At 50.9% G+C, this 14,342-nt stretch overlaps 1 protein-coding gene across 1 annotated transcript in view; it reads right to left on the minus strand.

The window, feature by feature from the left end:
- Nucleotides 1–242: 242 nt before the first annotated feature.
- Nucleotides 243–14,342, minus strand: part of FRMPD1 (FERM and PDZ domain containing 1) — a 38,754-nt gene continuing 24,654 nt past the window's right edge. The window contains exons 10-15 of the mRNA XM_040963496.1: nucleotides 13,422–13,548; nucleotides 13,188–13,283; nucleotides 10,671–10,853; nucleotides 9,432–9,579; nucleotides 5,643–6,413; nucleotides 243–2,581 (exon numbers count right to left, since the gene is read on the minus strand). Coding sequence (XP_040819430.1) covers nucleotides 243–2,581; nucleotides 5,643–6,413; nucleotides 9,432–9,579; nucleotides 10,671–10,853; nucleotides 13,188–13,283; nucleotides 13,422–13,548 — 3,664 coding nt within the window. The remainder of the gene's footprint in view (nucleotides 2,582–5,642; nucleotides 6,414–9,431; nucleotides 9,580–10,670; nucleotides 10,854–13,187; nucleotides 13,284–13,421; nucleotides 13,549–14,342) is intronic.

Here is a 14,342-nt window from a genome sequence, read left to right on the forward strand (position 1 = left end):
TCCTGACATGAAGGCAGCTACCGAATGCGTGTTTGTTGAATGAATGAATCTGAAGGCGTGCTTTTGACGCAAACTCATCACCAAGCCGTGTGTTTTCAGGTCAAGAGAAAGGAGCAATTTATTTGAATACTCTATATCGTAAACATTTGATGGAGTGGAAAAGGACTGGAAGGTTCCTTGGGCAAGTGTCTGGGGTGGGGGGGACAGAGCACTTAACGGGCCATGGGTTTGGGGAAAGAACCTCATAGGGCAGTGGACGCCCGGAACTTTTGGGTCAAACAAAACACGGCAGCCGTGAGGGCCGTGCAGTGGCGGGCCAAGAGTTTGACACTCAGGTCCTGGTAGCCCCTCTCGCACGTGAGCCTGGCCGCCTCTACAAACTGGTGATAAGTATATACCACGTCCCTCAGGTTCCCAGCTGCTTCGCGGTGCCGGCCTGAGCAGCGACTGCAGTCTGTGAGCTGGAAGCACAGGCCGGCCAGCTGCACCAGGTGAGGGAAGGTGTCACGCACCGCCCCCTGCATCTCTTCGGGGGACTGGTCCATCCGGATGACGTGCTGACAGCTCGACAGCAGCTTCTGGGAACCCATGCAGAGGCGGCTGCGGCTTTCAGAAAAGTGCCAGGTGCACTTCTCCGGGGGGTGCTTATTGCCCACCCCCCAGGAGGCTTCCAAAATGTCTTGTAGCTCCAGCAGGCTCTCCAGGAGGCGGATGAAGCCCTCCGGGGTGCTGGCCGGAGTGGCTTTCAGCTGCCTCAGTGCCCTGGAGCAGTACTCCGGCCAGATGTGGCTCTTTCTGGACAGCGCAGTGGGGGCTGTGCTGCAGCTGTGGGCTCGGGCAGGCTTCCAGGGCAGGTGCAGGCGGTTTCCTGTGGAGGAGGGTGGGGAGGTGAGAGGAGCTTCAGGGCATGCTGTGGGGTCCATCTCCTCTTCTTCCATCTCGGGCTGTGGGACGCCCCTGAAGCACGTGGCATAGGAGAGCTGACAGCTGCACTGCTCCATCCCGATCCTGCGGGCCGCTTTCTCAGTCAAGCCTGCAAAACCCAAAGCCGTGGCCACCCTGAGACTGGCAGAGACTTCAGGATGGCTCTCTGGAGGAAAGCACAGGAAGGACTTCTCCATGGCCAGGCAGGGGCCAGAGCCACGGCCTTCGCTTTCTGCAGGAGGTTCTGGATGGGCCTCTCCTTGAGGGCATGGCAGTGGCTTCGGAGGGCAAGGGCCTGCATGAAAGCAGATCTGCTGAGGGGCTGTGTCTTCCCCCAGCACATGGCTAAGTGGCTCTGTCCCAATCCCTGCTGCCAGTGAGGCGGAGGGGACATTCTCCCCCAGTAAGAAATCGGGTTCCAAGTCTAACTCCAACAAGAGTTTTTGTTCTTGGGTCTGGCAGGCTTGCTTTGGGGTGTCTCTGCTTTGTTCCTGGGGGTCCCTAGGAAGAGGTGATGGGGTCTGTTCTGTCCCTGTTTCAGGAAGTGCTACAGTGAGGGAGATGATCCCTCCATCAGGAACCTGTGGGTCCGTGTGTGACATGGCATCCTTGGGATCATCCAGATGCTTCCCTGATTCCTCCCTAGACCAGCTGGCATTTGAAACTCTCTTGTCAGTTTCCCAAGGCAGCTGTCCCTGTTGCTCCTCCTTCACAGAGCCTGAAGCCATCTTCCCCTGTGGACTGAGTCTACCTCCAGCGCCCTCAGGCCCATCTCTGGGAGACAGCAAAGGCCCTGGGTGTTTGGGGGTTGGGTTTTGCATGTGGTTTGTGCAGAGAACACCCGATTCCATTGCCAGCCAGACCCCCGCCAGCTCTTGCGTGCTTCTCTGAGAGACTCGTGGCAGCCCTGGGCTGCTGGCCAGGCAGACTGTGTCTGGGTCAGTGTGGGTACTCGAGAGACGTGAGGTGCTGTCGTCCAGCTCCACACTGAGGCCTTTAGGGGTGGAGCTCTGTGCATCTTGGAGCAGAGGGCTGGTTGGCAAAGGTCTGGTTTGCACGGTGTCTGGGCCTGAGGGACCCGGGTTAGGACAGCAAGGAGCAGCTGCTGAGGAGCTGCCAAGGGTGACAGTGGAAGGGGCAGCCCCAGGCGGCTCTTTGTGAGCAGAGTCAATGCGGAGGCGAATGGCTGAGATGGAAGACACTCGTGAGTCAACGACCGACTTGGTTTCCATGGTCTCAGGCTCCATCTCCATGACCCTGGAAGCCGGGTTCTTGTTCTTGGTCTCCCTGAGCGGGACCAGCAGCCCCAAGGCCTTGGTCTCCAGGAGGCCTGGCTCGCCTTGCATGTCCTGCAGTGAGGACACGGTGGGTGAGGGTACCCCGAGGGTGAGGTAAGGCTCCCTGTCGTAGTAGCACACGTCGTCCATGCTCTCCAGGGAGACGGCTGACGTGAGGGGGAAGGAGACATGTGAGGTGTAGGCAGTCTGCAGGAAGGATCTTCTTTTCCTCAGGCTCTTGGGGTACTTTTCGGCCCCACCCCTTCTGCTCTCCTCACTCCCCTCCGGCCCAGGACGGAGGCTGTCCTTGGGGTTGCGGCTGCCAGCCTCACCACGCATGCTCAGGGTGTGGGGTTCTGCAGCAGAAACAGCGCTGGACCCTGGGAATCAAGAAAGAAGAAAGTGCATTAAACAACAACAAAGAGGTATAGAGCTTCCGGCTCAGGCCCCGGGCTTGCCTGGGTTTAGACCCTGGCTGGGAGTATGTGACTAGACCAAGGGAAATAGTTTTGTAGATACATTTTTAAAATTTTTTATTGATTTAAATATTAATTTGTTTGAAAAGAGGGAGAGAGAATCTTTTACTCACTACTTTAGTCACCAAGCAGCCTCAACAGCAGAACAGCAGGGCTTGGGCCAGGTAGAACCCAGGAGCCTAGAATTCCACCCAGGTCTCCCATGTGCAGGGCAGGGCCCAAGTTCATGGTCCATCTTTTGCCTTCCCTGGTACATCAGCAGGAGCTAGATTGGAAGTGGAGCAGCTGGGGACTTGAATTGGCTGTCCAATAATGGAGGCCAGCTTAACCCACTGCACTCCAACGCTGGCCTCTGATGAGTTAAATCTGGATCTGGATCCCCTCCATGTTACCATTGGAAAAAGAAGGACTGTAATTTTAAGAGGTTTTTTTTTGGTTTTTTTTTTTTTTTTTTTGGTTGCTAAAGATCCACTTCATTGCCCTTTTGTCACACTACCTCATCTTTCTTTTCAGGGGAGTTTCCTTCTGCAGGAACTATTAATGAAATGCCCTGACTACCCCAGCCAGGAGATCAAGTTTATGACTCAGACGGTCAGTTTGGCTTCTTTTATGCATACATGTTAATAAAAACAAACACAGGGTATTCAGTAGGACCTAGTGTCCTGGCAAAAGTCCCACACAAAGGCTCTGCCTGAGGGTTTCCCCTGTGTCCCCCAGCACAGTGGCTAGCCTGGGCAGGGGGCACAGAAGGCTGCTGGCTGAGATCTCTGGGGGAGTAGTGCAGACTGGACAGACAGCTGCAGACAGTTTTCAGAAAAACAACAACACATCATAATTCTATAAGGAAGAGCAGGTCGGACTGTGTCCAGAATCTTGAGTTCACAGACAACTGGCTCTGAAGACCAAGGTCAAACTTTGGTAACACTCTGAGGATGGACGCTAATCTGAGACCAAGGTCAAGGCCAGTGGGCAAGGGTCTGCAGTTGGGCAATGGTCCAAGGCCATGGGACTGAACTGTGTGCTTTAAGAGATCCTTGACACTCACATACCGACTGCTGTGCTTGGGCCACACTTGCTTTCTGATCATCAAGCATTGGCTGATTAACCTCAATATGGGACATGCCTATCAAAGTTTATGCCACATCACTTCATGTTAATTTGATTCCCCAAGCAGTTCAATAAAAGGTTGAGGCAGCAAGCCTGCTGTCTGAGTCAACCTCCTTTCCTTAGAGAAAGGGGCTTCCCTCTGGTTGCCCATCTTTTTTTTTTTTTTTTAAATAATCTTACTTAGTTGATTAGGGTACAAAGGGTCAAGGGTTACAGGATGAAAGTGGGTAATACCGTTGCTTCCACACTAATATTATCATTTTTTCCCTGTATCTGGGGTCAGGGGAGAAACAAAGGGAAAAGCCCCACCCAGCCTCCCACCCATCCCAGATCCCCAATGTGAAGCGTGCTCCGAGGGTCCTGCTCAAGCAGTTTTGATAGTTCAACAGTCTGGATTGCTGTCTGGCTGCCCATTTTTATAGTCTTCATCTTGCATCAATTTAATTTCTTATCTTCCCAGTTGCATGTCATTTCCCTCTCCGCCCCTGCTCATGCCATGCACTACAGAGCTACCAGAGGAGGGTCCATGAATTCACATGTCTGCCACTGCTGGGCACTGTGTTCTAGGGGCACAGTGAAGAGTGAGACACTCTGAGTTCCTGCACTGGGAGAAACACCTGCACAGTCACACAAATAGATGTACTTGGGCCCAGTATGATGACTCAGTGACTAAACCCTCACCCTGCACTCGCTGGGATCTCATTAGGGGCACCAGTTTGTGTCTCAGCTACTCTACTTCCCATCCGGCTCCCTGCCTGTAGCCTGGGAAAGCAGTCAAGGACGGCCCAAAGCTTTGGGACCCTGCACCCATATGGGAAACCCAGAAGAGGCTCCTGGCTCCAGATCAGCTCAGCTCTGGTCATTGTAGCCACTTGGGAGTGAACCAGTGGAAGAACTTTCTGTCTCTCCTTCTGTCTGAAAATCTGCCTTACCAATAAAAATATGTAAATTTAAAAATAAATAAATAAGTGCACTTGCAAGATCACAGATCATGGCCACAGGATGCTGTAAGAGCCCCTGTAAGGGGTATAAGGGGCTTGGTGGGCAGCTGAGCTGGACCGATGGCTGGGCCTCAGCCAAGGCCAGGTGGGGGTCTACGTTTAGGGCAGAAGGGCGGAGATGGAGGGGAGCCTGGCACTTCTCCATGAAACCTGGTGAGGAGGTCTGGCCTGCGTGTGTCAGGAATGCCGCCCAGGGGATGGAAGGACCTCGCAGGGTCTGCTAAGGAGCTGGCTTTTCTGCCAGGGGCACTGGGAAATCACCAGAGGGAGGGCGAGGAACAGGGAATCAGACAGCAGCAGGGAGAAGACTGAAATGGCAGCGGAAGTGCGGACTTCCCAGCAGCTCGCCCTCAATGTGTAGGTGCTGCTTTCCCTCTTCCTTCAGTGTGTGTGTGTGTGTGTGTGTGTGTGTGTACATGCTCAGAGAAGGAACATATGAGGAACCCGAAGGACTCATGGCGATAGGTTCCCGGCTTCAGGGTCTCTTGGGTCACAAAAGGCCTTGCAGGGAAAACCTGAATCCTGCCAGTCAAGTTTTTACTGCTTCAGGGTCAACAGGGGCAGCCACTCTCCTTGCTGGACACACTTGGTGGGTCAACCCTATCTCTCGCGCGCATGTCAATTCTGTCCATCTTACTAAGCACAGTTGCCAGCTCCTCCAGGAAGCCCTCCTGCCTCTGCTCAACCACCGGTCTCTGTACTTCTCCTTGCAGCCCCAACTAGAAAGCACACTGCTTTGCAGTTCAGCCCTTAGAATCTGGCTGAGTGGTCAAGTATCCTGTTTCACTTTGGGGTCTTCTAGGACTGGGGTTTAGTGATCAGGAGGGTCTCGGGTTCCACCTGGAGCAGGGGTTCACCTGAGAGGCCGTCGGGGGGTGTGAGTTTGTCAGCTGCATCGTAATATTCCTCATCTGAGCTGCCGTCCTCCAGGGCCAGGGGTGGTGGATGCAAGGCCAGGCCTTCTGGCATGGAGCTGGGCCGGGCTTCTGGCCAAGCCTGCTGACCACGGGACGCAGTGCTGTCTGAGCTGTCGCTCAGGTGGCTGGCTGGGGAGACACTGGAGCACAGGCTGTAGTAGTCGAACCGGCTGCCCTCGTAGAGCCTGGGGTCCAGCCGGGTGGTGCCAAGGTCTGCGGCCCAGCTGAAGGTCTCAGCAGCAGGGCCCTGCAGGAATTCTGCCTTCGGGCACCGTGGGCTGGCTTCCTGGGCCAAGTCAAGAAGACAGAAGAAGCCACCAGGGTCTGAGCTACTCCTCTCCTCTTGGCCCTCAGGGAAGGCCGGTGAGCAAAAGTGGAAGAAGGAGGACCTGCTGGAGGAGCAGGCGTCCAGGTCGTCCTCTTCCAGTGCATCCATGGATTCACTTGAGCCACTGGTCCGACAGCCGCGGCTCTCTGTGTTGGCCGAATCGGAGGCCTCGGACTCAGCGCTGTCTGGGGTGCTGTTGGGCCCGCAGGAGCTTGGGCCTCTGCTGGCTGTCTCAGGACGGGTGCCATTCCCGGAATGGCACTCTTCTTTGGTGAGGGGTCTGCAGGAGGCCAGTGGGCCCAGGCGTCTCTCAGAAAGGGATTCCAGCACACAGTCGGCCTCCGAGGATTCCTCTGAGTCGCTGCAGGTCCTGGACTCGTAGCCTGAAACAGGGATGGTGAGGGTTATGGACCGTGCAGGCAGGGCTTGCAATTATCTGTGGGGCTTGTCACCCCTCACCTGGCAAGGGAGGAGTTGGGCCCAGTCAGGTGACACTGAGCCCAGGCACTCCTATTCCATGCTTCCCCCACACCATCAAGCCACCTGACCCACATCTGTCCAGGCTACCCAGAGGAGACAGGATTCGCTCTACACTCACCAACTTCCTTCTTGGATTTCTCAGCTACATCCTGTCTGAGTGTTAGAGTCTTGGTGGGGCGGGGGAAGAGAACAGGCATTTGAGAGAGCAGCTAAGATGCTACTGAGACACTCATACCCCATAGCAGAGAGTGTGGTTTAAAGATTTCTTCATTTTTATTGGAAAAACAGATCAGATTTACAGAGAGAAGGAGAGACAGAGAGAAAGATCTTCCGTCCATTGGCTCACTCCTCAAACCACCACAAAGGCCTGAGCTGAGCTGATCCAAAGCCAAGAGCCCAGAGCCTTTTCTGGATGTCTCATGTACATGCAAGGTATCAAGGCTTTGGGCCATCCTTTTACTTCTTTCCCAGGCCACAAACAGGGAGTTGGATGGGAAGTGAAGCAACCAGGACACAAATTGTTACCCATATGGGATCCTGGTGCTTGCAAACTGAGGATTTAGCCATTAAGCCATCATGCTGGGCCCAAGTCTGGCTTAAGTTTTGGCTCCTCTTCTCATCTACCTCTGCCATGAGTATCCTGGAAAGCAGCAACTGATGGCTTAGGTGCTTCAGGCCCTGCCACCTGCTTGGAAGAGTCAGACTCAATTCCAGGCTCCTGGCTTTTACCTAGCTGGGTATGGCTCTGGGAGGCACCTGGGGAATGAACTAGCAATAGAAGACCTCTTTTTCTCTATCTCTCACCTTTCATATCAAAATGAAAATATCCTTTAAAAAATCATATGGAGAGTCTTATTTTAAAGTTCTCTTGTCATATTCCTGGCATAGTGAGTGAAATCTCAAGGATGTGGGGTCTCAGAGTCTGTATTTTCAGCAACTTGATGGTAATCATGAGAAGCAACTGGGCTGGCACATGCTGAAGCCTGGCCTTGGGGACCCACAGGTGCAGTAGGCCTTTGGGATGGTGAAGAGTCACCTAGCTGCAGGAAGGAACCATGACAGGACAGTGGGGGTCACGCAGACACATCTCCACCCTGTTTAAAATCCAATCAGCCTCCAGAGATCTTTCTAGAACTTCTCCATGATTGCAAACCCTGTGATAGCTTCCTGAGCTCTACCAGGAGCTCCTCAGTCACTCCTCTGCATCGTAGACCCACAGGCCACTCACGGGGTAGCCCTGCTCCTCCTCCATGGCCTGGCTGCCCACCAGACTCCATGCACACAGATAGTCTCTCATACAATGTGATATGTGTCCCTCCCTGCTGTCTCATTTCCCCCTTCCTCCTACGACCTCCTTTCCTGGCCTGGGGAGCTCCAGTCTCATTCTTCCAGCTCAAAAACCTTCCTTCTAGAACACTTTCCCCAACCTCCTTCCCACTGCCACAATTGCAACAGCCCTGCCCCTGCTGTGTCTCCCTGGCCAGAGAAGGAGGCATCACTACTTAGCCACAATGACCCTGTAAAATTAAAAGGCATAAATGCGCAAAACTCTTCATTTCTTAATTACACTCGGTCCTTAGTATGGTGGCCTCTGCATTCACAGGTTCAACCAACACTCATGGGTTCAAAAACATGCAGGAGGGCAGGTACTTAGCCTGATGGCAGTTAAGATAGAACTTGGGACACCTATATCCCACACCGGAGTGCTTCGGTTCAAGTCTTAACTCTGCTCCCTAGTCAAGCTTTCAACAAATACAGTTCCTGGGAGGTAAAAGAATGTTTCAAGTAGTTTAGTTCCTGCTACCATGTGGTCCAACCCTAGTCATTCCAGGCATTTGGGGGAATGAACCAGCAGAAGGGAGACCTCTCTCTTTCTCTCAAAGAAAATAAATAAATTTTAAACAATCAGGGAATAACTGCTTCTGCACTGAATGTGTATAGATGTCTTTTCTTGTCATTATCACCTAAACAATCCAGTTTTGCAATTATTTACATAACATTTACTCTCTATGAGGTAGTTTAAAGAATCTAGATATGATTTAAATTATATGGTAGGCAACATGCAAATTCTACACCATATTTATACAAGGGACTTGAGTCTTTGTGGGTCCTGGTGTTTCTCAGGGGGGCCCTGAGACCAGTCCCCCACAGACACCAGGGCATGGCTATATTTTACCCAATCTGATTATCATCTATTCTCTTGAGATAATTAATGGCTGTTTAATCTATGTGGAGCCAACACTGAATCCTAGTGAGCTACTGAGCATCTCTTCCCACCTCCACACTCAGTGATGTCCTGCTGGAAGCTCAGAAGAGGACAAGATGGGGCAGCTTCTACCATGCAGGTAGGCAGCGCTTTTGCCCCCTGCAGAGACCACTGTCAAACACTTAACTAGCATGCCCCTGGGAACACGCAGCATCCCTGCAAGGTTGACAGCTGGGCCTGGAGTTGGGCCTCACCTACCCTCCACTTTTCCACTCTCCACATGGCCTGATCTCAGACCTCTCTGTCTTTACACCTCCTTCTTCTAAAAACAGAAGGTTGAGAAATTCTATTATAGTTCAAGAGAATGCAAACGAGTGCATAGGCATGGGAGAGAGGCCAACTCACCTACTTTTAGAACCCATCAGTTAGGTTTCTCTTACTAAGAAATACAGATAAATACAGTGGGGTCTTAGGAACGATCTTCAGGAAATATCAGAGAATGAGACCTTTAGTGGCCTTCCTTGGAGAATTTCTCTATTTTCTACTTAGGAGAGCTCCACTGCTTACTTGAAAATAAAAAGAACAGTGGCTCTCCCCTGCCTGAGTGGAAGTCTCAGCCCAGCCTAGCTAGCACACTACCTCCGTGCAGGCTGCCCCTAGCAGCGAGGCCAGAGAAATGGCCTCATCATTATTAGGATGACAAACCACGTCTCACCTTCCTCAGCAGACACCCGGTGCCCTTGTGGTTTGCTTCCAGGCCACAGGAAGATGGAGGTTACTGGATCAACGAAGAGCCTGTAGTAGCCAGCAATCAGGCAGGCAAGGTCTTTTGCACTGTTGGATTCCAGCAGCAAAGTCAGAACCTGGGAAGGCAAAGAGAACTCTTGGGTTTACCAAGGGCACAGACAGGGTCGGGAGCCTGACAAGAGGGCTGTGTGAACCCAGCCATGCAACCAGACAGCTCCCAGCTGCCCCCCACCCCCACCCAGAGGGCTCTGCATGCACATGCACACACATATATATGTGCACAGTCACCCAAGTATACCTGCATACAGGCACAGATGACAGGCACAGCACACAGACATACAATGCATGTGTGTACACATGTGCACAACTACTTTAGCGAATGTGCATATGCTCATACACACAATCACGCTGTAGGTGTGTGTGTGTGTGTGTGTGTGTGCGTGCAGACCATCTGAGTGCATGTACATACTTGTACAACCACCTGAATGTCGCTACATGTACACACAGAGCTACAATGCACATGTATATACATATGTGTTTATGTGATCACCTGAGAACATCTGCAGACACACACAATCAGTGCACACATGCACACACACATACATTTGCACATACACAATGGCCTCCTCTCCTGGAATCTGTACAATGTCTGTCTCTCCACCCTCTGCCCTGGCTCCTCATCCCACCCTACCTCAGTCAGTCATATAATGGGGCCTTTAAGACCTGAACTAAAAAACACAAAGGAGCAAGAATTAGTGGAGGGATGAGAGTGATGAGAAGAATAGAGCACCTGTTGGATTAAGTCAGAAGAGGGTGGGATCAACGCAGGGTGTTCACAGAGGCACAGGACATCCTTTATTCTATTTATTCCTTTGCTTCCATTTCTACCACTCAGTCACTTGGGCAGCTGCCCCAGCCCTATCCATGTAATTAGAAATCCTCTGGTGTTCCCAACAGTCTTTGCCAACACAAAGGGAACTCAAGGTCTAAGCTTTCCATGTGGGAAGCACACGACCCAGCTTGGATCATCGCCAGGATAATTTGCACTTTGGTCACCCTTCTCCCTTTGCTGGGACAGGGTAGGAAAATCACCCTCTTCACCAGAAGTGGACCTTATTATGATTCAAAATTCACAGAAACCACCCTGGGATGAGCCAACCCCCATTACAGAAGTTGCGTTCAGCAGTTCTGCCCTTGTGTTCGTTACCTTGACATCCTGCAGGTACACCTTGACCATGCTCACTTTCTCAGACTCTTCCGTGAGCTCCACGCGGCTGATGTTTGCAAACTCGGCCAATGTGGACATGATGTTGAGCTTACTGTTGATAATCTGGCTGATGCCATACTTGGCTCCTACTAAGATGGCAATGTAGGATTCTCTATCCTGTAACTGTGAGGGGTTGGGGGAATAGGATTGGAAGCAGGATCAGTCTCCATTCACAAGCTGGTGAGTAAACACACTGCTATCTCTTCCAACAATTTCGTGTGTGCATTTTATAAAGAATTGGAAGACAGGAGTTCAAAAGCTCTCCACTCAAGATACATGTCTCAGACAGAAATGCTAATTACCCTGAGTTGATCATTACACATTATAGACATACATTGAGTTATTATGCTGTACCCTATAGATACAGAAAATTATTATACAAAAAAATTGAAAAAAGTGACATCTCTCTAGTAACTCTTTTAGCTTTTATTTCTGATTTTCTCTGCCAATCCCCAAAATGACTGCCTGACTTGGGTCTAGTCTATAGTAAATAAATAGGAATTTCCCTGTCATAAGCCCCTTTCCAACAGAGTGCTGAACCCAGGACTGGTGTTCCTCCATGCTTTCACACTTATGTGTCTGCAGCTTGCTGTGCTCCTCCTGGAATTGGTTCCCTGTTTGTGGACATCCTGACCCTGATTGGCCCATGCACACTAGACCTCCTGGCCCAAGACTGCACTTGGCCATACTCAGCCTGCTCCCGCCCAGAGTAGCCCTTTTATTGGAATTGCTCCCATACTTCTTCCTCTGGTCTTTGCTCACAGCACTGACATCCTATACCAATGACTTCTGGTGAAGTCTCATATTCTAGTTAAGTTTGTGGGCTTCAGAGCCTGTAGGGCTTCAATATCTATTTAATATTTTTAATTTTAAAAGATTTATTTATTTTTATTGGAAAAGCAGATCAGATTTACAGAGACAAGGAGAGACAAAGATCTTCCATCCACTAGTTCATTCCCCAAACTGCCACAATGGCCAGGACTGAGCTGATCCAAAGTCAGAAGCAAGGAGCCTCTTCTGGTCTCCCACGTGGGTGCAGGGTCTCAAGGCTTTGAGCTGTCCTTGATTGCTTTCCCAGGCCACAAACAGGGAGCTGGATGGGAAGTGGAGCAGCTGGGACACAAACTGGTGCCCATAAGGGATCCTGGTGTTTGCAAGGTGAGGATTTAGCCACTAAACCATTGCATTGGGCCCTGCAGATATCAATATTTAAACTGCCAGTGCCCAGCAAGCACCCAAGGCTAAGCCCATATGGTCAGTTGCTTCTCCCATTCCTAGGAAAGGTGATGGGAGATGGAGGGAACAGGATCCTGACAGCTGGGAAAGGGCAGGACTTTAGCCCTTGGCAACCTCCTGAAGCTTTTTCTGGCCCTTCAAATTCTTCCTTTTATTGTTTCCTTTACATCTTCTGAGCCTTCTACTTATATACTCTATCTGTTTTGTCTTTCCTTTAACCATCCCACTCTGTCCCTCAAAGTATGGGTTTTCCTTTTACATACTGCATGGTTGGGTTAACCATCAGTTAGATCCAATCATCACAAGCATGGGCCCATCATCACAAGAATTATACAGACCTATCACTGTTAATGACTGAGAGGCGCGATCCTCTGAAAAGAATTTATTTGATTGATATTAAAGAAAATAAAACACACACACACACACAAACAAACCCAAACATCTAACTGGTGAACCCACTGTGTGCTAGACAGCCTTGGGCTGTCTGAGCGGAGCAGGGGCATAGGCCATACCACTTCCTCTCCAACCCCCTACCTGACGCCCACCCCAGTCCCAACACCAACTGCTGAAAAGCACCTGCTCCAGCCCAGGCTCCAAATAGGAAGCAGGAGAAAGAACAGGAGCTGATGGTTGCCCTCTGTTGGCTCCTTTCACTTCTCAGGCCCACCGACCTCCCTGTGTGGAGGCTCAGGGCCCAGCTGAGTAGTCAGTCTCCCATCTGTATCCCTCCTTCCCAATTCCTGATCTTCCCTCTTCACATTCCCACATCCCAGGTTGTGGAGAAGACAGCTTCTAGGACCCTCGCTTGTGATGTATCTCCTTTATATCCAAATGTGGCCAGGTTCAAGGCCGGGCCCTTCTTCTACCCCTCCCCCTTCTTAGGTTCAACCTGAAGCCAGCAGGCATGCCCCAGCAGTGGTCCTGCTCTGTCTTTTGGCTTTGCTACCTTCTCTTGGGCAGCTGGCTTCATCCCTCCAGGGTGGAGGTAGGTCCCAGCTCATTCAGCTCTGGCTATTTGAGCTTTTTTTTAAGGGCTAATACTATGCAAGGGCATGATGCATACTCGCCAGTGACATCATGTTTATTTTCTTCTTCTTCTTCAAAAAAAAACTCTAAGACGTAGTGGAGTCCTTTGGAAATTCTGTCTCAAAGCTACATTGATTTTTCAAAGGATCTCTTGGTGCTTATAGGAGCAGAGTGTCGTGGTTCTGGAACACGTACCATTAAAGTAGCATTGAAGATTTTCCCACCATAGGTCTTGAGTTCCCCAAGGATCTGTAGATAATTCAAACGGAGCTGGGCAGCGGAAATAAGTTGCTTAAACAGAAAAAAGAAAAAAACAAAACAGCTGAGAACAAAGCTTATTGATCTGCCTAAAAGACAGGCAATGTTGAGGCTTTGTAATAGGCAGGCTGGGGTGGGGGCAGGGGTTAGCAGAGGTCATCGCGGCATTACCTTCTGTCTCGGTTCCAGCAAATTCTGGTTCCTCTTCATGTGGAAACTAATGGCTTTCTTGATGTCTTTGCCTTTCATGTTTCGGAGTAAAGTTGGAGATATGAAATTCTCTATTCCCCAATCTTTCCTGCCAGGGGACAAGGGAGAAAGACAAGGAGGCCCATTTGGTCAGTGTGCTTTGCTCATAAACAGCACAATTATATTTGAGCCAGTGTTGAGTGCTCCCATAGTACAGCAATGAGGAGCCTCTGCCTCCAGCAGTGTATATAGATAAAGATTCCACACTCTTTCCAACACCACAAAAACCACCACTGCCATTCACAAATCAGACCCCACTGACCACTACGGAGCTCACTTCTCAAGTGGTGTGATAGGCTGGTGGTCAGAGGGGATCCTCCATCCCTGATCCCATAACCCATGTGACACACAACAACCAGACACTCCCACGGAGCCAACACATAGCCTCAAGACCAAGCTTCGTGGCAGTGCCAGCCTTAACAGCCTCAAGGCCCCCCTGCAGACTTGTGACAAAATGGTCTCAGGTCCCATTCCCTGGAGATCTGACTCCATGCATTCACCTTTGGGCCAAGGAGCTGTCTTATTTTTTTACTAGGATATCCTCACTTGTCTGTAACAGCTAGCCAGGATAGAGTTAAGATTCGAGGAGCTGGGCTAAGGAAGACTGCTTCGGGGGAGATGTTAAGCTTCATAATCAAGAGGTGTTAGAATCCTGGGACTCAAACTGCCCAGCAGAGGGGGTAGTGGGAGTGAGTAAAACTGCAACAGGGATGGGTTCACACTTCCAATGAGAACTCTGTCTCAGGGCATTCCTGCTCTTAGGAAAGGTTAGCAATGAAACTGTCAACAGATTGCCCAAGACACCCTCCCCAGGACTGGAGATTTACTAGGGAATCCCATGTC

Source organism: Ochotona curzoniae, unplaced genomic scaffold (genome assembly GCF_017591425.1).
Source record: "Ochotona curzoniae isolate NIBS_2020 unplaced genomic scaffold, NIBS_Ocur_1.0 scaffold_3208, whole genome shotgun sequence".
Lineage (NCBI taxonomy): Eukaryota > Metazoa > Chordata > Mammalia > Lagomorpha > Ochotonidae > Ochotona > Ochotona curzoniae.